The sequence below is a fragment of the Myxine glutinosa genome, chromosome 5, assembly GCF_964187855.1.
Source record: "Myxine glutinosa chromosome 5, kmMyxGlut1.1, whole genome shotgun sequence".
Taxonomy (NCBI): Eukaryota; Metazoa; Chordata; class Myxini; order Myxiniformes; family Myxinidae; genus Myxine; species Myxine glutinosa.
In genome coordinates, this window is record NC_136265.1 from 24,624,962 (window position 1) to 24,648,537 (window position 23,576).

Below are 23,576 nucleotides of genomic sequence, written 5' to 3' on the forward strand. Positions count from 1 at the left end.
GTTTTTTTGAAACCAGAAGAACTTCCAAGCTCCTGTTTTGTTTCTTTGTACTCCAATATGGCGGCCGCACGCAAATTGATGACGTCACTAAGCAACCTCCGTTGGACTTCTGTGTGAAGAACGTTGTTATCCTTGTTCATCTCTGTGTGTATCGCGTTAGCTGAACTTGTGTAATTTCCCTTTAACCTTCTCCATATCAGAGATTTTGTTCCTCAAATTGAAGTGAAAATCTGAAACAAGAATCGCAGGTTTGATCGTGATCTGAGGGTTTCCGGCGAAATAGCCACGCCACGTGGTTCGGCGACTCAAGTTCGTGATCAAGTTAATGTCCGAGAGAGTGTGGATGATATTGGGGGCTCTGGGAAGTTCCTCGAACTGAGGGGTCATGGATCAAGAACCCCCAAACTGCGCCCACGATCCGAGCTCGTCGGGTTCTCATGGAGGAGACGGAGGAGGTCCAGGAGGGGCTGCTGGGATCTGCGGGTTCAGGATCCTGGACTTTCAGAACCTTCGTGATGGAGGGGACGAGCCCGACGTGCGAACAGGTACAGTGTTCTCGTGTACAGGTAATAATTTGGTGAATGCACATCTATTTATGACGTACGCACGGAGGTTGATAAATTTTAAAATGAGCGCCCACATTGGCGGGAAGGAATTTACCTCAGAGCAAGTTCTCCACAGAAGCTGTGGAGATTTGAAAAATTGATATGATCCATTGGACTCTTGACATACCTGGAAAGGTAGTGATAGCGGAGAGCGGGAGAGGTAAGTTTAAATGAGATTTACTCATTGAGATAGATACCTGAATGCATTGGCGATAGAGGGGTATCCTTTGTTTTCACTGACGTCACAGTTACCCATCTCACATTGCGCGGCAGCCATTTTGATACCCAAGCTAATCTGTCCGTGTGCGCTGATATTGATTTGTTGCGTTGGTTTATGGTGAATGCGGATCGCAAAAAGTCTGTTTTATAAAGTAATTTTGTTTGTTTTGTCACGTTCATGTGGAGTGTGGTGCCATCTAGTTTATATTACGTATTGTTGCCCAACAAACACAGAACATTCGGTTTAAGTTTGCCGTGGACCAGTGAACTGGTGAACACCTGGGCAGTGGGTCAACCTGCAACCAACTACCTGTAGAACAGACTTGGAGTGTACGCAAGGATACGGTAGATCCAGGCTTGAGTATGGCTAGCAGTGCGAGTGCCAACCTTGGCTACCAAGAGACGCTCCCCCCCCCCCCGGACGTTCTTGTTCGTTACAAAGAGAATATTTCTGTCATTGGGTGTGACCCTTATGGTCTATCAAATGATCAATTTGAGAAGAATGTGAGCAAGTGGCCTCAGGTGACCCACATCGACGTGATCAACTACCTGTTGTTCAGCAAATCGGCCTATACCAAAGATGAGTTGAAGAAGTATAAATCCCTCGAGGCATACAGGTTGTACCAAGATGGATGGGTGCGACAAATCCTACACAAAGAACTGAATGACGTCCACTTGATTCGATCCAAGGTATTAATATATTAAACAAACATGTATTTTTTAAAGCTGCTTGTGTTAATGTTATGGACCTGATTGATTAAGTGCCCTCCATTTGTTCAAAAACCACTGCAGTTTTCAGCTGTGCATGCATGTGTGCATACTTTGTAGACATGTGACGCACAGTGCGAAGTGAGTGCCGCCATGTGTGCTTTGTGCGTATGGCCATAAGTCATCACCTATATTTATCATGTAAGCAACGAATACATAGCACATTCTTCACATGATAAAATCGAGATTCATTTTGACCGAGTTGATAAGAGTACATAACTTTAGAAAGTTTATTGGACAGTTTCAAATTCAATACTTTTATGTTCCAGGTTTCGCATTCCATGAAACATGTTCTTACTTACTGTTAACAAAATGCTCGGAGCAGACAGGTGTGCGATCCCACTGTGATTCTGTTTGGATGTCACTGCGATTGATGGCAGCCTTCCACAAACGCCGCCTCTCTTCACTTAAATTTCTTGTTTCCTCACCCTGATTCAGTAGAAGTTTGGGCGTTTTGTAAAACTTAACTCCTGGCCTAACGCCTGGCCTGTTTGAACAACGAAATACGCCGCAAATTGGCATGACTGGTCGTGAACAAAAGCTATTTAATGTGAATCCGCTGACGACGTTGTTCGAGAGGGTATCAAGATGGCCGAGGTGTCCCAGGGTGCCCTGCGCGCGTGCTCCGATGACGTCACAAGAAAACAAGCAATTGCCTATTGCATTGGCTTGGTGCATGGTAGGTGCCAGGTAGGCCTAGCTGTTAGGGTTAACAGGTGGGCAGCTCGAGCCTTCCAAATAAAATTCAACTTGAAATCGAATTTCATACACGAGTGAATTGAAGGTTGAGGAAGTTTGGGAATTGACAACATGCAATGTTATCCCAGCATGGGACTACAGTTATAAGCAAGGGGATGGCGTAAACAGGAAAAGAGGAATTTTTTTTTTTTGTATGCAAGATCGAGGCTCGTGTAAGAACTAACATTAATGACAAAAAACATGAGCCGAAATAAAGAGAGCGTGAGACAAGATGGGGAGAGAGGGGGAAGCACACAAGTACAACATTTGCGAGCATGGACATCGGGAGATCTGTGGGAGGGAGAGGGCTTGGGGGAGGAGGCGTGGGATGGGGGTGGGAGAGGTAAAAAAAAACAACACAAGGACACCAAGGACTTCCAGGAAAGAAGTCGGTATTTCAAAAAAGTGGATTTGGGGTGAATTAACGGGGGTAGAAAATATCAAGGTTTTGGATGGGGAAAGATAAGAGATGGTGGTGAACAGCTGTTTTAAAGACCTGGAAGGAGGAGTGGGATTGAAGAGAGTGGGGGAGTTTGTTCCAGAGGCTTAATTAATTAATGGAGTGAACAAAAAATGAACCACCTTTAGAGGCCATTTTTCCCCGCAGACCAAGGGTTAGGCTTTTTCGGGCACCGTGGTCCCCTTTTTGAAGCAATGTTTTATGGCCGGATGCCCTTCCTGCCGCCAACCCTGTTAGTCTTCTCTTGCGACACCAGGGAACTGGTACTCAATTTGCCGACCTCGGAAGGATGACGGGCTGAGTCAACCCCCGTGGCGTTAATTCAGCGATCGACCGGGATTTGAACCCAGGATCCGAGGATCCCAAGCCGGCACCCTAACCGCTAAGCCAACATATGGGAGGATAAGATGTATACAGGAGCCAACTTTCAGGAAGGAAAACAGGAGTCTTAGAAAGAGGTGTGCTTGGGGTGGTTAACGAGGGTAGAAAAGACTATGATTTTGGATGGGGGGGAAAGGGGGTGAAAATACAATCACTGGTGAAAACAAAATGTCAGACATCACATGCATGCGTGTGCACTTTTGGAGAATCTTTACTTTTCACAGTGAAAAATCGTTAAAATATAAATGAGATTGGCAAAAATGTTTTTCAAAAACATCAAAAGAAACACCAAATGAAGAAAAACAAAATGAAGCCCGATGGTGGAAAATCTTCGCAATGAAAACGATTTGACCAATCAAAGATGACTGTCTTCATCCACTCATAATAGAAACCATATTGAAACGTGCTTGGGAAGTGATGGCAACCCCCTGTGTCAATGTACGTACTGCCGTGTCTGCAAAGTCCTTTGTAGATGAGTGTACGTGGACATCATAATTCAGATTAATTTGGTTTTTAGTGTCACGTCACACAGATCCAGTTCCCGCATTTTCCCACCTGCTGTTTCTAATATTATTTTCATCATCTAATTCGCGACGTTTCCACATCACATTGATGGAAAAATTCACCACCCAGGAGCGGAGAATTTGACGGGTGAAAACTTGAAGAAAATTGCAATTTTTTTTTTCAAAGCAAATGCGCAAATAAATGTTTTTTTTCCACTGATGACACAAAACGGAATTTATACAGTTTTGTGTAAATGGAAGCCGCATGTTTTTTTAAATGGAGGATCACTTGGTCTCATCACAGCTAGGTTGAGTTATTGTTCTCTGTAGATGTTATTTTGTGTTTTGTTTAAAGCAGGTTTTGTTTAATTACAGATTCTATTGTGGTGGTGAAGGTGGAACCTGAACAAACCGATGATTCCCTCTCAGAAGGTAAGACTTCAGAATAACATTGTACAAGTTGAACGTAACGATACTGGATGATGAGAGTTGTGTGATTTGCTGTTACTTCCTCGATCGAAGGTGGACAAAGGTTATGTTTTCATCCCTGTCTGTTTGTCTGTCAAAATAGGGCTTCACCGTTGAGTACAACAAACAACATGCATTTTAAGGCCATTTTCCCTGCTAGAGCGGGGGTTAGCCTTGCGGTCCCCATGACAATCTTCTCCATTTTGCCCTATTTTCTGCATCTCTCCTTGTTAACCCCCTTGCCCGCATTTCTTCTTCCACCATCTTTCGCCAAGTCTTTCTCAATCTTCCCCGTCCTCGACTTCCTTCTACATTCATTTCCATCACTCTTCTCAACCAGTCACTTTCATCCTTCCTCAACACATGACCAAACCATCTCAACCTGCTCGTCTTCACAGCATCAATCACAGGCTCTATTCCCATCATCTTTCGCAATTCATCATTTGTCTTCCTCTCTCTCAACGATACTCCGCACATCCACCGAACCATTCGCATTTCCACCCTTTCCAGCCTTCGTTGCTGCTCTACATTCATGACCCATGTCTCGCTCCCATAAATCATAACACTTCTCACACATGCAGCATACACCTTTTCCTTCAGCTTCAACGACACTCCCCTCCTCAACAGCACGCCACTCAGTTCCCGAAACTTCTTCCATGCACATCTCACTCCAGCAACCGTTGCCGAGTCTGATCCACCTTCTCCATTCAGCATGTCTCCGAGGTAGCAAAATGTTTTCACACCTTCCAGCTTCACGCCGTCTCCAAGATCCAACTCAACATTTCCTCCATCTGCAGCTCCCTCTGTGCACACCTTACATTTGAATGTAGCTGCCTCACTGGTTAATGACCCTCTCAGACCACTACATTTTTGATGAACCCACTCAGCGCACATTGTACATTGAATGGAATTCACTCCGACACCATTCCTGCACACAGCACATGGCCACTTCCCAGTTCTTTCCACCTCACCACATGCTTTACCACTTGCCATCACCTTCGTCTTTCCTATATTCACCTTCAGACCTTTTGTCTCCATACATTCCTTCCACTTGTTCATCTTTTTCTTCAGTCCATCCATACTTTCTGCAATGGACACCAGATCATCTGCATACAACAACTCCCAGGGTAAACCCTCCTTTACGTTCTGAGCCAGCACCTCCATCACAGCTACAAATAGTAGTGGACTTAGTACCAACCCCTGATGCACTACCACCTTCACCTCAAACTCACCACTGTTCCCGTCCTTCGTCCTTACAGCTGTTCGCGCTCTTTTGTACATTGCCATCACTACTCTGATCAACCATTCCTCCACTTCTAACTTCCTCAATGCCCATGACAATAATTCACGTGGAACCCTAACGAATGCTTTCTCCAGATCAACAAACACAAGAAACAACTTCTTCCTCTTCTCCATGTACTTCTCCTGCAACTGCCTCACAATAAAGAGCGCGTCTGTCGTTCCTCTTCCTGGCATAAATCCAAACTGCATTTCGTCGATCTTCACCTTCTTCCTTATCCTCCTCTCCAAGGCCCTTTCCAATACCTTCATTCCATGCTCCAATAACTTTATCGCTCGGTACGAGCCACACTCCAGAGGGTCACCTTTCCCCTTGTAAAGAGGGACGAGGGTACTCAGTTCCCAATCCACTGGAATGCGGCCTTCTTTCACCACCAGATTACAGATCTCTGTCATTTTCTTCACACCCCAACTTCCTGCTGCCTTCAACATATCTCCCACAACTCCTGTCGGCCCTCCGCTTTTCTACTCTTCATTGCTTTTATCGCTTCCTCAACTTCCTTCTCAGTTATCTTCTCTGCCGTTCCTAAAACTGGGTTACTCTCTTTGTTGCCATCCCATTCATTCTCTGTATTCAACAGCATTTCCATATATCTTTTCCATCTTCCTTTAATTCCATCTGGGTCGACAACGATTTGTCCCACTTCATCCTTCAAGCAACTCACCCCCATCACATCACACCTCTTTCGCTATCTGCTTTGCAATCCTGAATACCGCTCTCTGACCCTCTTCCGAATCCAAGCGTTCTCCGAACATTTTCCTACATGCCTCCTGTGCCTTTGCTACCTCTTTCTTTGCAGCCCTCTTGGCTGCCATTTAACTTTCATGCTCTGCTTTTTCTGCTCCCGTACCCTTCACCTTGTGCCACTCCTTGAACTTCTTCCTCTTCTCGTCAATCCTCTTTCTAACTTCATCATCCCAACACCATGCTTCCGAGTGCCTCGGTGGTCCTTTTGTCCATCCACATACCTCACCAACTGCTCCCAACAGACTATCTTTCATTGACATCCAACCACGTTCAAGCTCAACCACATCATCCTCTACCCTACTCAGCCTCTCTTTTAATGCCTCCCTTACTGTTTTTTTTTTTTTTTTTTTTAAATACTGAATCGAGGCTCGTGAAAGAGCTGACAACCACGAGGGAAAGACAGCACAGGGGGAAACATTCATTAAAACACATTCAACAAAAAGACATCCAGGAACACAGTACAGGGGGACCGCGAGGGAAAGACAGCACAGGGGGAAACATTCATTAAAACACATTCAACAAAAAGACATCGAGGAACACAGTACAGGGGGACCCCGAGGGAAAGACAGCACAGGGGGAAACATTCATTAAAACACATTCAACAAAAAGACATCCAGGAACACAGCACAGGGGGACCGCGAGGGAAAGACAGCACAGGGGGAAACATTCATTAAAACACATTCAACAAAAAGACATCCAGAAACACAGCAGCACAGGGGGACCACAAGGAAAAGACAGCACAGGGGGAAACATTCATTAAAACACATTCAACAAAAAGACATCCAGGAACACAGTACAGGGGGACCGTGAGGGAAAGACAGCACAGGGGGAAACATTCATTAAAACACATTCAACAAAAAGACATCCAGGAACACAGCACAGGGGGACCGCGAGGGAAAGACAGCACAGGGGGAAACATTCATTAAAACACATTCAACAAAAAGACATCCAGGAACGCAGCACAGGGGGACCGCGAGGGAAAGACAGCACAGGGGGAAACATTCATTAAAACACATTCAACAAAAAGACATCCAGGAACACAGCACAGGGGGACCGCGAGGGAAAGACAGTACAGGGGGAAACATTCATTAAAACACATTCAACAAAAAGACATCCAGGAACACAGCACAGGGGGACCGTGAGGGAAAGACAGTACAGGGGGAAACATTCATTAAAACACATTCAACAAAAAGACATCCAGGAACACGATCTACAACATACTGTCACCTCTTTCAACCTCCACACCTTCATTCTCGGTTGGTACTTCACCCGCCGAGCTCTCCTCGCACCTTTCACCCTTATGTCGCAGACAACCAAGTGGTGCTGTGAAACAGCCTCCTCCCCCGGGATCACCGTTGTGTCCCGGAGGTGCCCCCTATCTCGCCTACGCACCATCAGGTAGTCAACGGTTATCGTCGACTCACCTGACGTGTATGTAACAAGCTTATTATCCCCTTTCTGGAACTGAGTATTACAAATCAACAAATCAGCTCCAACAGCAAACTCCAAAATCCTTTCACCTTCTCCATTTCTCATACCATATCCGTAACCCCCATGAACTCCCTCAAAACCGTCCATACTCCTTCCCACAGGTCCATTTAGGTCTCCTCCAACCACAACAACTTCCTCATCTTTCACGTTTTCCATCAGCTTCTCTATCGCACACCAGAACTTGTCCTTCTCTTCATCGCTCCGACCTACCTGCGGAGCATATCCCGAGATGACGTTCACCAAGAGCTTTCCAATCATCATTTTCACCATCATCAACCTATCACTCACTCCAGTCACCTTCACCATTGAGTGATGGGGCTAAAACCGATACATAGCACGATATCTCAAAAAGGTATAGACGGATTTGGACTAAACTTGGTGGACATGTTGTGTATGTGACAAGGAAGAATGGATTATATTTTGGTGAAGATCTGAATATGGATTCGGATATGAGAATTATTTAATTTTTAAGTGATTCTTCACCATTGAGAGATCGAGCGAAAAGTGGTATACATCATCCCTGTCTGTCTGTTTTTTGTCTGTCTGTGGAGCAGGATATCTCAAACAGTTCTGGACAGATTCTGAAAACTTGGTGGACAGGTTGGGTGTCAGACACGGATGAATTTATTCCATTTTGGTTAAGATCAGGATACGAGAGTTTTTATATTTTAAAGTGATTCTTCACTGTTGAGTGATAGCGCCAAAAACGATCTATGGCATTATATTTCAAAAAGTCGTGGATGGATTTGGACGAAACTTGGTAGATGAGTTTGGTCGATGACAAAAACAAGAGGATTACATTTTGGTCCAGGTCCGGATCGAGATCTGGCCTATCAGTGGGATCAAAACGTAAAGTGTTCAGCCTGGCAGAGGTATGCGCTCTACCGAGTGCCGTTCTAGTTGTTCCTGAGTTTGATTTCAGACTTTGTTTTCCCCTCTGTATCCAAAAGTGTCAGGACAGCACGCAATGACTTGAAAAGAACGCTCCCAACCTGCATGTGAGGTTTTCCTCACAATATAAAATCAGCCAGGGCAGCGCTGCTGAAAATCGGCTTCAATAAACCTTACAAAAGTTGATGAGAGCAGCTTTGATTGTTGAATGAATGAATATGAATGAAATGAATGAATGAATGATCGTTTTAAGGCCATTTTCCCCGCTAGAGCGAGGGTTAGCCTTGCGGGCCCCATGATAATCATGGTTCCCTGTTTGAGGCAATGTTTTTATGGCCAGATGCCCTTCCTGATGCCAACCCTTGGTCGCCTCTTACGATGCGCAGGGATACGGTGTACCTATTCTAAACCGGGGTACACACCGGGATCATTCATCCCAGCAAGCTGGTACTCAATTTGCTGACCTCGGAAGGATGACAGGCTGAGTCAACCCCCCCTGGCGTTAATTCAGCGATCGACCGGGATTCAAATCCAGGATCCTAGGATCCCAAGCCGGCAACTTAACCGCTAAGCCAACACCAGGTGAGTCCAAATTCAAACAGTTGTCTGTGTAAGGATATCCCTCATTGTCGACAAAGGAAACTGCATCACTCCTGGATTATTGACCCCTTTCCGAGAAGTTTTACCACATTGGGTGGAATTATTTCATCTGAACAGCAGATTGGCATGTTGTTATTCTTCGATGAATGACGTCATCTAAAAATGTATGCATCTGTTGTTGAGAGTAATCTCTTATCATTCTTTGAAGATAACAAATTTTTGTAAAATGTAAAAACTGCCTCAATGTGGTGTCTTTGCCTTAGCTCAATCTATCAGTGACAGAAGGACATTCACCATCGTCATTGAGTGTTTCACAGTCAGAACATTAACCCCCACCACGAGAACACAAACCTTGATCGGCAACTTGATGAACATATCCACCTCGCACTTTGCAATAACATTCGGGCGAGTCTTTCATTCAGAAAATTGTCAAATATATGACCATGCCGAATTAAGGAGACATGTTGCTCATTAAGGAACGTACTATGTCCCTATGTATCACTTATTGATATATTTTACATAATTACCTCCAGGTTTAGAATAGGTACACCGTATCCCTGCTCATCGTAAGAGGTGACTAAGGGTTGGCGTCAGGAAGGGCATCCGGCCATAAAAACTTTCTCAAAAAGGGAACCATGAGGTTGTGGCGGACACAAAAGCCCACTGGCGTGGTGACATCATTCCGCGCACCAAGTGGGCGGTGGCCACGCCCGAGGGGTAGGCGTGGCCTCATGATATACACCGGGCGCGCAGCCCGGAGCGCGCCAGTGTTACAGTGAGCTCCTGAAATAAAGACGCTTATAAGTTACCGCTTGTCCGCTTCCTCCTTGCTCGCAAGCAGCGCGCGTAACGCTGCGCTTTACTGGTGACCCCCTTGACGTTGGATCTGCCGGAGCGATCCTTCCACACGCGACGCCATTGCCATGGCCAACTTCATCAAACTTCCCGAATTTTGGGAGGCTCAGGCCGAAGTCTGGTTCGTCCAGGCCGAAGCCCAATTTCAGCTTCGGCGCCTCACCGGCGATGACACGCGCTATTGCCACGTCGTCGCCTCCCTCGGGCCCGGCACGGCCGCTCGAGTTGTGTCCGTCCTTCGCCACCCACCGGACGGCCACAAGTACGAGGCACTCAAGCGGCTACTCCTAGCCACGTTCGGCCTCACGGACGACGCACAGGCCGACCGCCTCCTGGATCTCCCCGAGCTCGGTGACACGCGCCCGTTGGTCCGAATGGACCATATGCTGTCACTGTTGGGCGACGAAGCCCCCGGTTCTCTATTCCGGGCGCTTTTCCGTCGCCAACTTCCAGCGCAGGTTCGCCTCGCGTTGGCCGGGACCGGGCTAACGGAACCCCGAGCATTGGCAGCCGAGGCGGACAAGTACTTCGCCGCTTCGGACACGCGGGCGAGAGTCGGCGTGGCCGTCACGGCCCTCGTGGCTGATGCTGCTGATGCTGCTGCTGATGCTGCTGATCCACAGCATCAGCTTATACAGCATACGCAGCATGCTGATACGCACCTCGTGACCGCCGCCACGCCCCGCCCACCGCCGCGGCGAAAACCGCCACCGCGGGGAAACCCGCCAACTCCACCGGCCTGGCGGAGCCAGCCGCGCTCCTCCAGCTCCACCACCTGGTGCTGGTTCCACGCCAAGTTCGGCCACGAAGCTCGGCAGTGTCATCTGCCATGCTCCTTCAACAGGTCGGGAAACGCCTGGGCCGGCGCTCAATAGTGGCGATGAGCGCCGGCCGTTCGAGCAGCCTGCTGTTCATAACGGACACCTTCTCCGGGCGCCGTTACCTGTGCGACACGGGAGCGCAGGTGAGTGTCGTTCCCGCCGGCACGTCAGACAAGCATGCCGCGGGTGGGGGCCCCGCGCTGCTTGCCGCGAACGGGACGCCCATCCGTACGTATGGAAAACGCTGCCTCTCTCTGCGGTTCGGAGGGCAGGTTTTCCGATGGACGTTCGTCACCGCCGACGTGCCCATGGCACTGCTTGGCGCGGACTTCCTGTGCGCTAATGGGCTCCTGGTCGACGTCAAGCGCAGACGTCTTGTCCAGGCCGAGACGTTCAGCTCGCTCGCTTGTGCGTTGCCCAGCTCAACGAGCGGCTTGCCAAGCGACTTGCCGAACGGTTCGGTTCCGGCCACGTTGGTCTGTACGCTTCCGGCAGCGGACGCATTCACCCGCCTCCTCGCCGGCTTCCCGGCCCTCACGTGGCCCACCTTCTCGGCGGGGGCCGTCAAGCATGGGGTGGCCCATCACATCCCCACCGTCGGGCCACCGGTCTACGCCCGGGCACGCCGCCTCGAGCCGACGAAGCTGGCGGTGGCAAAAGCGGAGTTCGCTACCCTGGAGCGACTCGGCATCGTTCGGCGCTCAGAGAGCGCTTGGGCGTCGCCGCTGCACATCGTGCCGAAGCCCGGCGGGGGATGGCGACCGTGCGGGGACTATCGAAGGTCATGGGGCCCGCAAGGCTAACCCCCGCTTTAGCGGGGGAAAAATGGCATCAAAACGATCATTCATTCTTCATTTTACCTCCACCACCAAAGGTGGATGGAGGTTATGTTTTCACCCCTGTCTGTTTGTTTGTTTGTCTGTATGTCTGTGAACAAGATATCTGAAAAAGTTGTGGACGAATTCGGATGAAATTTGGCAGAGAGGTTGTGTGTGAGACGAGGACTAATCGATTCGATTTTGGTGAAGATCTGAATTTTTATTCGGATATGAGAATTAGTTAATTTTTAAGTGATTCTTCACCATTGAGAGATTGAGCGAAAAGCGATATACAACATGATATTTTAAAAAGTTATGGACGAGTTATGACTAAACTTGGTGGACAAGTTGGTTAGGTGACAAGAACAAGCCGATGAGATTTTGGTTTTGGTTCGGGTTCGAATCCAGATCCGGCCTAACGGTGGGATACAAATCATAAACTGTTCAGCCTGGCGGAGGTTTGCTCTCTATTGAGTGCCGTTCGAGTTGAGACTTGTGGAGAGCTACACAACTAACAGAAGGAGGTCAACAGACTGATAGGCAAGAACTCTGTAGACATGCAACATGTTGTGTGTCATGGAAGAAATGGACGTGTTCAATACATCGGCTAATTAAAGTGGGCGGAAAATCTGCACGATATTTTATACAAATTGTATTGTAAAGAGTACAAGTTGTACACAACCCCAAGTGATGTGCTCCGTATAATATATTGGGCAATGTATGTCCACCTTAGCAAAACCCAATATCGTCACACAGCAGCGAGTTTAATTTGATACAGTTCACATGTAACAGTAATTTGATCTAAATGCTGAACACCTGTATTAGATCATCCTGCTCTGAGCTATCATTTGATTTTGTGCAGGTGAAATGGTTCCAGTGGAAGCTGGATGTCTCTATGGTAACGCTCTTCGGACTTCCGATGGCATCCACATAAAGGAAGAGCTCAGTGAAGATGCTCTCTCTGCAGAAGCTGAGTATGGTGAGGCTTGTGAAGTGCAGAGCAGATCTTTCTGATTCTTCCCTACATCTTAATCCATTACTAGCAAATAATCTATCCTTATGGACAGGATCATTTCCCCCACTTTAATATCTGTGGTATTGTGTTGTGACTTACCAAATACCCATCAAAGTTCGACTTTAAGTTCCATTCAACAAGTGTCTCGTGACAGGAAACACCACGTCAGAAAAAGGAACATAATATGAATACAAAGATTTGTTTATATAATATTACCCTTATTTTTATATCACAATAAGGTCTTCATTAAGGTCTCCTGAGAAAAGAAAAAATACCACATAATGATACTGGTGGCTAACCAACCATTCCTATATCTCTGACCTTTTTGGGAAAACCTTCATATATGAAAACCTTCATGTGCAAAAAACCTGCATATGCAAAAACCTTCATATACAAAAACCTTCATACACAAAAACCTTCATATACAAAAACCCTCATATACAAAAACCTTCATATACAAAAACCTTCATACACAAAAACCTTCATATATGAAAACCTTCATGAATGAAAACCCTCATGTACAAAAACCTTCATATGCAAAAACATTCATATACAAAAGCATCATATACAAAACCTTCATCTGCAAAAACCTTTATATACAAAACCTTCATATACGAAAACATTCACAGATGAAAACCTTCACATACAAATACCTTCATATATGAAAACCTTCACATGCAAAAACCTTCACATGCAAAAACCTTCATATATGAAAACCTTCACATGCAAAAACCTTCATATATGAAAACCTTCACATGCAAAAACCTTCATGTACGAAAATCTTCATGTACAAAAACCTTCATATGCAAAAACATTCATATACAAAAGCATCATATACAAACCTTCATCTGCAAAAACCTTCATATGCAAAAACCTTCAGATACGAAAACCTTCATATATGAAAACCTTCATGTACGAAAACCTTCAAATATGAAAACCTTGATGTACGAAAACCTTCATATACAAAAACCTTCATATACAAAAACCTTCATATATGAAAACCTTCAGATACAAAAACCTTCATATATGAAAACCTTTATATATGAAAACCTTCATATACAAAAACCTTCATATATGAAAACGTTCATATACAAAAACCTTCATATATGAAAACCTTCATATACGAAAACCTTCATATACAAAAAAACCCCTTCATATATGAAAACTTTCAGATACAAAAACCTTCATATATGAAAACGTTCATATACAAAAACCTTCATATATGAAAACCTTCATATACGAAAACCTTCATATACAAAAACCCCTTCATATATGAACACCTTCATATATGAAAACCTTCAGATACAAAAACCTTCATGTATGAAAACCTTCATATACGAAAACCATCATGTACAAAAACCTTCATATGCAAAAACCTTCATATACAAAAGCATCATGTACAAAACCTTCATATTTGAAACCCTTCATGTACGAAAACCTTCATATACAAAAACCTTCATATACAAAAACCTTCATATACAAAAACCTTCATATACAAAAACCTTCATCTACAAAAACCTTCATATATGAAAACCTTCATGTATGAAAACCTTCATATACAAAAACCTTCATGTACAAAACCTTCATATGCAAAAATCTTCAGATACAAAAACCTTCATATATGAAAACCTTCATGTACGAAAACCTTCATGTACGAAAACCTTCATGTACGAAAACCTTCATGTACAAAAACCTTCATGTACAAAAACCTTCATGTACAAAAACCTTTATGTACAAAAACCTTCATGTCAAAAACCTTCATGTACGAAAACCTTTATCTATGGGGAATGAATCACGTGTCGTGCGTGATTCATTCCCCATGCGCTTCAGACTGTTATCAGTTATCACATATCATGCATGCCCACGACATAAAAACTCGATTGGGATTGGCTTTTACATTTACAGCACATTGTCACAAGCGTTCAGTGAAACACAGCAATCAATAAGTAGACAGTGTCAAGTTATAACAATATTACGTAGGTTGTGCAGGTTTCAAGCCGGACGTAATTGGGGAAGGCCTACATTCGCATTTTTTTTTTTGTTTGTTTGTTGGTTTCTTGCTAATCCACGTGGCTAAAGAGAATGCTTAGAAAAAATGTGGACCTTTGTGTTTTTCTTGGGGCGTGGAGAGGGGTGCGTATGCACCCGATGCACCCTTTCACCACCCGGGTATGGGCCTGTTATCTCCACTAAGCGGGTTTCAGAAGGTGGAACAGAGCTTATTCCCAGGTCTCGAAGTATCCACCTGCGTTTTGGTAAGGGATCACGATTCATGGATCAAGCTGTGAAGTTTTCTTGTTCTCGAAATTTTGTCTGTTTTCAAAATCATCACCAGCTTTCAACTGGAGTTTGTGGTAATATTCCCAGGGATGGTTTTAAAGATTTCTTGCGACACTTCTTTATCATTCCCATTGCTCCAATTATCACTGGTACAACTTTGATGCTCATCAGCTTCCAAGATCTTTTGACTTAATATTTCAGATCCTGATATGATATTTGGTCACATTCTTGGTTTTTTGCATTGTTTAGGGCGAGATCAGAGCTACTTCCAGCGACTTGGCGAGAACGTGAAGCGGCAGCGCCTGGACAAGACTGGCCAGTTCTACCAGAAGGGGGCAGGGATTGTCAAAGCATCCTATGAAGTCGCTCTCCTGGTGGCCAAAAACATTAAGGCGCATACCATTGCAGAGTCTCTCGTCATGCCAGCGGCAAAGATCTTGGTCAGGCACGTGATTGGAGAGGAGGCGGTGGCGAAGTTGGACAGTGTGTCCCTCTCGAACAACACTGTACAGCGCCGTATCGAGGAAATGTCAGGCAACATTGCTGACCAAGTGATTGCGGGAGTGAGAGCCTCAAAGTTTGGGTTTGCAATCCAACTCGATGACTCGACGGACGTCACCAACTGCTGTCAACTACTTGTCTACGTTCGCTTCACACAGAATAATACTATGAAGACTGAGCTGCTGCTGAGCCAGGAGCTATCCAGTACAACAAAAGGAAAGGATGTTTTCAACGTTTTGGACAATTTCTTCAAGCAGAATGAACTGGATTGGGGAAAGTTGGTCGGATGCACGACAGATGGGGCTCCGTCTATGCTCGGTCGAAAGTCAGGGTTTTAAAGCCCATGTGAAAGCTGTGTCACCAAACGCCACTGGTGTCCATTGTTTCATACACAGATTCGCCCTTTCAACTAAGGTGCTCCCTCCGAATTTGTTATCATGCTTGAACCGAGTTATCAAAATCGTGAATTTCGTGAAAACATCCGCCCTGAATACTCGGCTGTTCAAACTGCTCTGTGAAGATCTCGGCTCCGACCACATCTGTCTCCTCTACCACACAGAGGTTCGCTGGCTCTCCCGGGGGAATACGACGAGGCGTCTCTTTGAACTGAGGGATGAACTCCTCGTATTCTTCACGGAGAAAGAACACGATTTTCAAAAAGATCTGGAGGACGAGGAGTTTATCTCAAGGTTGGCCTACCTGTCGGACATTTTTGGGGTTTTCAACCACTTAAACCTGTCGTTCCAAGGGCCCAACTGCACTGTCTCAGACTTCATCTCGAAGTTGGGAGCGTTTGTCAGGAAGCTGGACCTCTGGATCAAGAACGTGGAGAGCAAACGCTACGGAATGTTCGAACTCCTGACTACCCTTGAGAGCGAGCCCAATGATGAATTTTCCCAAGAAATCGTCCGTCACCTCTCACTGCTCAAGACTGAGTTGATGCATTACTTCCCAGACGTCACATGTTGTGCCTACATCGCCAATCCGTTTTCCGTTGATCCAGGCGATCTGCCTGTCGGGACCGGGGAACAAGAGGAGCTCATAGATGTCCAGGCTGACGAGACAGCAAAGACGAAGCACAAGGAATGCTCTCCTATGAACTTCTGGGTGAGCATGGCCTCCTCGTACCCGATACTAGCCCGTCACGCTGTTCCCCAGCTACTGCTTTTCCCCTCTACGTGGGAGTGCGAGCAGGGGTTCTCAGCCATGCTGACCATCAAGTCAAAGAGCCGGAACCGTCTTGCTGCGCCCGGGCATGATTTCCGATGTGCTGTGAGCAAAGTTATGCCCCGCATCGACCAGCTGGTGGAGAAGAAACAGATGCAGCCCTCGCATTAAATTGTGTTCTTTGTTGACAGTTAGTTCATTTGTGTGTTCTACTTGTGAATAAATTGATATCTTACCGAATTGAGTTTTTCTGGAACCAGGTGGTACGCGGCGACGGTACGGGACCTCCAAGTGGTACTCGATCAGAAAAAGGTTGGGAACCACTGGTTTAGGCCAAAATCACTGGACACCGTGAAATGGGGTGAATAGGGACACAAACTGAAAAAAGTTCGGAAACTTATTTTGCTGAAAATTGATAACCATACTGATTTGTTGATATTTGGGTTGAAAGTGTTCTCTTGTTTTTTTAAAAAGCAACTTATAGTCCCTATTAACCCCATATATGGGTTAAATAGGAATAAATAGGATTTTTATGGCTGTCCCTATTCACCCCGTTTTACGGGTGAATAGGGACAGTCACTAATACAAAAAAATATATATATATCAAGAAATAGGGACAGTTTGGAGAAACTTTTTATCCCATATTTTTTTTTCATTGGCACCGTGGTTTATATTATGGGTGCATATTATGTGCATCCATCTGAGCTATCAATTTAGCAATAAGTTGGAAACTCAGGATTGTTTCTTGATTATTATTTTTTGTATTAGTGACTGTCCCTATTCACCCGTAAAACGGGGTGAATAGGAACAGCCATAAAAATCCTATTTATTCCTATTTAACCGATATATGGGGTTAATGGGGACTATAAGTTGCTTTTTAAAAAAACAAGAACACTTTCAACCCAAATATCAACAAATCAGTATGGTTATCAATTTTCAGCGAAAAAAGTTTCCGGAACTTTTTTTCAGTTTGTGTGCCTATTCACCCCATTTCACGGTACTGACACTCCAATAAGCAATGCTGTATTTTCCTTTGTATCTGAGTACTATATTAGTATTACAATTATTTTAGGAGTGCAGGAAACCTCGAAGCTACCACCCAGGATGCTTCAGTTAGGAAAGGTGGAAGACGACTCCTTTTGCATCTTCATATGCATATGGCTGCCGAAGCAGTTTCCTCGGCTAGTGAACACAATCCTGGATGGGTCGCCACTCCAACGCAGGATACTCAAATGTCTCATTCTTCCCAGTAAGCTGGTACTCATTTTTCCGACCTCGGAAGGATGACAGGCTGAGTCAACCCACCTGGTGTTAATCAATGGCATGACAGGGGCTTAAACTCAAGACCTTAAGATCTTATGCCAGCCACCTCAACCGTTAAGCCAACACCAGGCTTAGGAAAGGTTTATGGGGGTAATAAAATCATGGATCAGAAATAGTGATAACAGATGGAGGTGCACGGTTTGCTTAAAACCGTGGAGGGAAGAGTGGGACAGATCAACCTTTGGATGGTGATGATGGTGATGGTGATCAACCTTTGGATGGTGTTTGGATGACAGATCAACCATAGATGGGAGAAGCAAGGAATACAATTTGAGGTGTGCAGTTCCTGGATTTTGGAAATTTAATCAGAAGGGATTACTGGAAGAGCATGTGCATCCTGGAGTAAATATGGAGAGGCAATGATTTCATTCTGTTTGAATTAGCTCATGGGAGACAGAGGTTTGCAATCACTTCTGTGTCTGTCTGTCCGGGCCGTAACTTTTTTTTTTTACCATTTCAGCTTTTGTCATCAAATTTTCAACAAAGCCTTATTATGAGAATATGGAGAAGTCAAATTCATAGTTTTGTCAAAAGGTCAAAGTTCACATAAAATCATCAATTTTTATCTAATGGACCTGAAGTTTAAAGAATTTGCATATTGGTTCACTTAATTCGTCAAAAGCCAATTGGTCACCAATCAAAGCCTAGAAGCTGATTGTTTGTTTTTAGATCAAAAGGTCAAAGGTCATGGTTGTATAAAATCAACAAATCTTTGCATTTTTTCCGCTGTTTTCGTCATGTTTAGCATATCGAAGAAGAAGAAGAAAACGTCTGACTACAAAGCGGACGGACGGGCTTTGTAATTTCGATGCTTTCTAGTTGTTGTTTTTTAAAATGATTTTGCTATTGGGAGACTAGAATTCATTTCTCTCGATGACATTTTTTTATTTTATATCATTTTATTTATACAGTAAATGTGGCTAACGTTTATGACTTTCACATCACCAAGCATGCATTTAGCTGAGGAACTGCCTTGTTCTTTCATCATATCCTACCCATAATTTTATTTGTAAGGAATTAATCAAATTAATTATACAGTGTTATTTACAAAAGATATTATCATCTTCCAGAAAAAGATTTTAAATATTCCTTGTAATTGTGCAGGACAATGAATAAAATGCAGTTTTAATTTCCAAATGTTAAACTTTTCCCCAGGAGAGCGTGCCTCCAAAACCATCGAGTATACGTTGTCCCCTTTGGGCTTTGTGTTCTGGTACATTGTGCAGGAAATTAATTCCTCGTATTTCACTAAATCTCCAATACATCCCTTCATTAAATATCTTTCACAGGTCAGGTCACTAAAGAAAAAATATCAAGGACTAGAACTGCACTCGGTGGACCGCATACCTCCGCAAGCCTGAACAGTTTATGTTTTGTATCACACGGATATCACACGACATACCGTGCCTTCAGAAAGTATTCACACCCCTTGACTTTTTTCACATTTTGTTGTTACAGCCTGAATGAAATTGAGATTTTTTTGACACTGATCTATCTACACATAACACCCCATAATGTCAGTAGATTTTTTTTTTCTAGAAATTTTTACAAATTAATGAAAAATGAAAAGCTGAAATGTCTTGCGTCAATAAATATTCAACCCCTTTACTATGACACTCCAAATTGAGCTCAGGTGCATTCAATTTTCTTTGATCATCCGTGAGATGCCTCTACAACTTTAAAGGAGTCCATCTGTGGCCAATGCAATTGATTGGACATGATTTAGAAAGAAACACACCTTTCTATATAAGGTCCCACAGTTGACAGTGCATGTCAGAACAGAAACTCGACTATGAAGTCCAAGAAACTGTCCGTAGAACTCCAAGATAGAATTGTGAGGAGGCACAGATCTGGAGAAGGGTACAAAACAATTTCTAGAGTGATGGAAATTCCCAAGAGCATAGATAGCTCCATCGTTAGGAAATGGAAAGAATATGGAACTACCCAGACTCGTCCTTGAGGTTGCCGTCCGACCAAACTGAGCAACCGGGCAAGAAGGACCTTGATTACGCAGGGAGGTGACCAAGAACTGAATGACCACTCTGACAGAACTACGGAGTTCCTTGGCTGAGATGGGAGAACCTGCTAGAAGCGCAACAGTTTCTGCAACACTCCACAAATCTAGGCTTTATAGGAGAGTGGCCAGACGGACGCCACTCCTGAGAAAAAGGCACATGACAGCACAAATGGAGTTTGCAAAAAGATATGTGAAAGACTGTGAGATCATAAGGCAAAAGATTATGTGGTCTGATCAGACTAAAAATAGAACTCTTTGGCCTGAATGCAAAGTGTTCCATCAGGAGGAAACCAAGCACAGCTCATCACCCACCCTACCATGGCGCATGGTGGTGGCAGTATCATGCTATGGGGATGCTTTTCAGCGGCATGGGCTGGGAGACTTGTAAGGATAGAGGGAAGAATGAATGGAGACAAATAAAGGGAAATCCTTGAGGAGAACCTGCTTCAGAGTGCAAAAGACCTTAGACAGTGAGGAAGATTTATGTTCCAACAGGACAATGACTGAAAGCATACTGCACCAAACAGTGCAGCCAAAGCAACACTGCACTGGCTTCAGAACAAGAACGTGAAAGTCCTTGAGTGGCCCAGCCAAAGCCCAGACTTGAATCCCATTGAGAATCTGTGGATAGACGAAGATTGTTGTTCACCGACGCTCCCCATCCAACTTGACAGAGCTTGAGCAAATCTGCAAGGAAGAATGGAGAAAACTCCCCAAATCCAGATGTGCAAAATTGATACAGACATACCCAAAAAGACTCGAAGCTGTGATCGTGCCAAAGGCACTTCTACGAAGTATTGACCCAGATGGTTGAATACTTATGTAAATTAGATATTTCTGTGTTGCATTTTGAATTATTTTGTAAAAATTCCTATCAGAAAATTCCACTTTGACATTATGGGGTATGATTTGTAGATGAGTGACAAAAAAATCTCAATTTAATCCATTTTAAATTAAGGCTGTAACACAACAAAATGTGAAAAAAGTTAAGGGGTGTGAATACTTTCTGAAGGCACTGTACCATTTTTGGCCCAAGTTCTCAATGGTGAAGAATCGCTTAAAGAATTCGAGTATCTGGATCCGGGTCTTCACCAAAATCTAATCAATTCGTCCTTGTCACACACCGAACCTCTCCATCAAATTTCATCCGAATCTGTCCATAACATCCGAATCCGTCCTGCTCACAGGCAGATAAACAGACAGAGGTGAAAGCATAGCCTCCATCCACCTTCGGTGGTTGAGGTAAAGCTATTTCATCCATTAGTTTGTTGAATTTCTCGGCAATGGAAAATTTTACACAGATATTCATATTTGCATGCCTTGGTTGAACTTTCCAATTGGTTATTGGGAGGGTCCAACCTTATCGTGCATTGGAGATTCTTGCTTGTTAAAGTTTGTGTGAAGTTTTCATTAATTTTGTGCTTTTCTTCCTCTTTCCCCACTTTTACATCTTCATGTAATTGTGTCAATGAAAAATGTAAATTGATTGCCACGGGAAGTTTATAATTTAATCATTCCGTTCCTTTTGAGATCCATACCTTTGTGTTGATGCTGTTTTTATATCCCTCTAATACACCTACTGACTTTCTTTCTGTGAATGATCTTCAGAGAAATCGACAACGGTCTTCAATATGTTTTCCTGGGCCAATAGTTTTCACACCTCCAACGAGAGATCTTTGCAGCAATACCAAAAGAGTCACTTCATGACCTCCATGGATTACGAACAGAATTTGAGTCCGAAGCAGGTAAACATGAATATTGATACTTTTGAACAGACAGACAACGGCAATGAATGCATGCAATCATTCAGTTACTCTTCTGCGATATTTTCTCGGTTTGATTCCACCAACCAGAATCGGAGGCGGACCCATAAAATTGCGAAGCATGAAAAGTGCACAACGTGCAATAAATCATTTACTTGTAGGTCATCGCTCATGATACACATGCGGACGCACAATGGTGAGAAGCCGTATAAGTGCACTGGCTGCACTAAATCTTTTGTACAGTATTCAAACTGGCAGACACACATGCGGACACACACTGGGGAGAAGCCGTACAAGTGCATGGCTTGCAGTAAATCATTTGGACACCCTTCCAACTGGAATGTACACATGAGGACCCATACTGGGGAAAGGCCGTTTGATTGCAGTGTGTGTAATAAATCGTTTACATTGAAGCAGAACTGCCAGAAACACATGAGAATACACACAGGAGAAAAGCCACACACTTGCTCAATTTGCAGTAAATCATTCACTCAGATCTCAACTTACCAGGCACATTGTAGGACTCATACTGGGGAGAAACCATTTCATTGTAGCTTCTGCAGTAAATCATTCAGTCAGTACGCAGGCCGCAAGATACACATGCGGACACACACTGTTACAAAGTCGTATAAGTGCAGTGTGTGCAATAAATCATTTCGTCACATCTCAAGCCGCCGGGTACACATGAGAATCCACACTGGGGAGAAACCGTACAAGTGCAGTGTGTGCAATAAATCATTTAGCCAGACGTCAACCTGGCAGACACACATGGTAACCCACAGGGGGGGAGAGAAACCCTACAAGTGTTCTGTGTGCACCAAGGCATTTTCTGTTTTATCATATTTACATAGGCATCAAAAACTGCATACGGGAGAGAAAGACTACAAGTGTTCCACGTGTAGCAAGGCCTTTCTGTCTTCTTCACATTTATCTCGACATAAAAAAATACATATGAGAGAGAGGTGCAGCATGTCTCAAAACCAACAACAACAAAGCTCCGGACGAACACAAGATGTTTAAATAGGGTGAGCTGGAGCATAAAGGTGAGGCAGACCACCTTTATTGCAAAGCGTATTCTTCGCATGACGCATTAATGACGTACGGACATGAAGAACGTTTCGTGGACCAACTTAAATCAAATTAATCTGCCAAAGCACTGTAGAGGTCTGAAACAGTCCCACTTACTAAGTTTACCACCATCATATCCACAGTCCACAAATTCTGATCCAAAGAAAGAATAGAGATAATAACAAGAAAACGTCACGCAGAGCATGATACTTGCAGCAAAATCCACCCTTCCTCCCCAAAAGGTTGCCATGGATACATCTAATTGTCAATTTCATTAGGATTAAAATTGACGATCTTAATCAAAGCTTGGGTCAATCGGATTGAAATTGATGATTTTTCAGGTGAAAATTGACGATTTCAGAAGTTTGACCGTGAGTTGACCTTTGACCTTAAAATAGTTGGTTTCCCAATTCAGTGAGGCACTGTGCAAATGCTGTTCAATTTCCAAGTCAATCGGATGAAAATTGACGGTTTTTTCAGATGAAAATTGATGATTTTAGAAGTTTGACCTTGAGTTGACCTTTGACCTTTTGATCTCAAAAGTAGTTGGTTTCCTATTTAGTGACTCAATGTACAAATGCTGTTAAATTTTCAAGTCAATCAGATGAAAAATGGCGATTTTAGAAATTTGACCTCCAGATGACCTTTTACCTCAAAATCAATAGGTTTCTCGATTTTGACGACCTCAAAACTTGGTGAAGTTTCATGACGATCGGTTTAGAATTGTTACCTGTAGGCAAGTGACAAACAAACAAACAAACACAGACAGAATAACAA

At 44.1% G+C, this 23,576-nt stretch overlaps 1 protein-coding gene across 2 annotated transcripts; it reads left to right on the forward strand.

Annotated features, from left to right (window-relative positions):
* The first annotated feature begins 281 nt into the window (after positions 1–281).
* LOC137428702 (protein FAM200C-like) lies at positions 282–22,959 on the forward strand. Of its 2 annotated transcripts, XR_013623430.1 has the most exons (5): positions 282–545; positions 4,050–4,106; positions 12,528–12,644; positions 15,210–16,568; positions 21,577–22,959. XR_013623430.1 is itself a non-coding variant. In XM_078777725.1 (4 exons), exons 1-4 carry the CDS (start codon positions 386–388, stop codon positions 15,797–15,799), a joined length of 924 nt encoding a protein of 307 aa, XP_078633851.1. In that variant the 5' UTR covers positions 282–385; the 3' UTR covers positions 15,800–16,860. The 2 variants fall into 2 exon arrangements, 1 of the variants encoding a protein (XP_078633851.1); XM_078777725.1 differs by lacking the exon at positions 21,577–22,959 and having other exon boundaries at positions 15,210–16,860.
* The last annotated feature ends 617 nt before the right edge of the window (positions 22,960–23,576 follow it).

Excerpts from the sequence above, each read along its gene's own strand:
- LOC137428702 (XM_078777725.1), top strand. The coding sequence starts at position 386 with ATGGATCAAGAACCCCCAAACTGCGCCCACGATCCGAGCTCGTCGGGT. Across the intron at positions 4,107-12,527 it reads CGATGATTCCCTCTCAGAAG|GTGAAATGGTTCCAGTGGAA; the intron begins GTAAGACTTCAG and ends GATTTTGTGCAG. Across the intron at positions 12,645-15,209 it reads CTCTGCAGAAGCTGAGTATG|GGCGAGATCAGAGCTACTTC; the intron begins GTGAGGCTTGTG and ends TGCATTGTTTAG.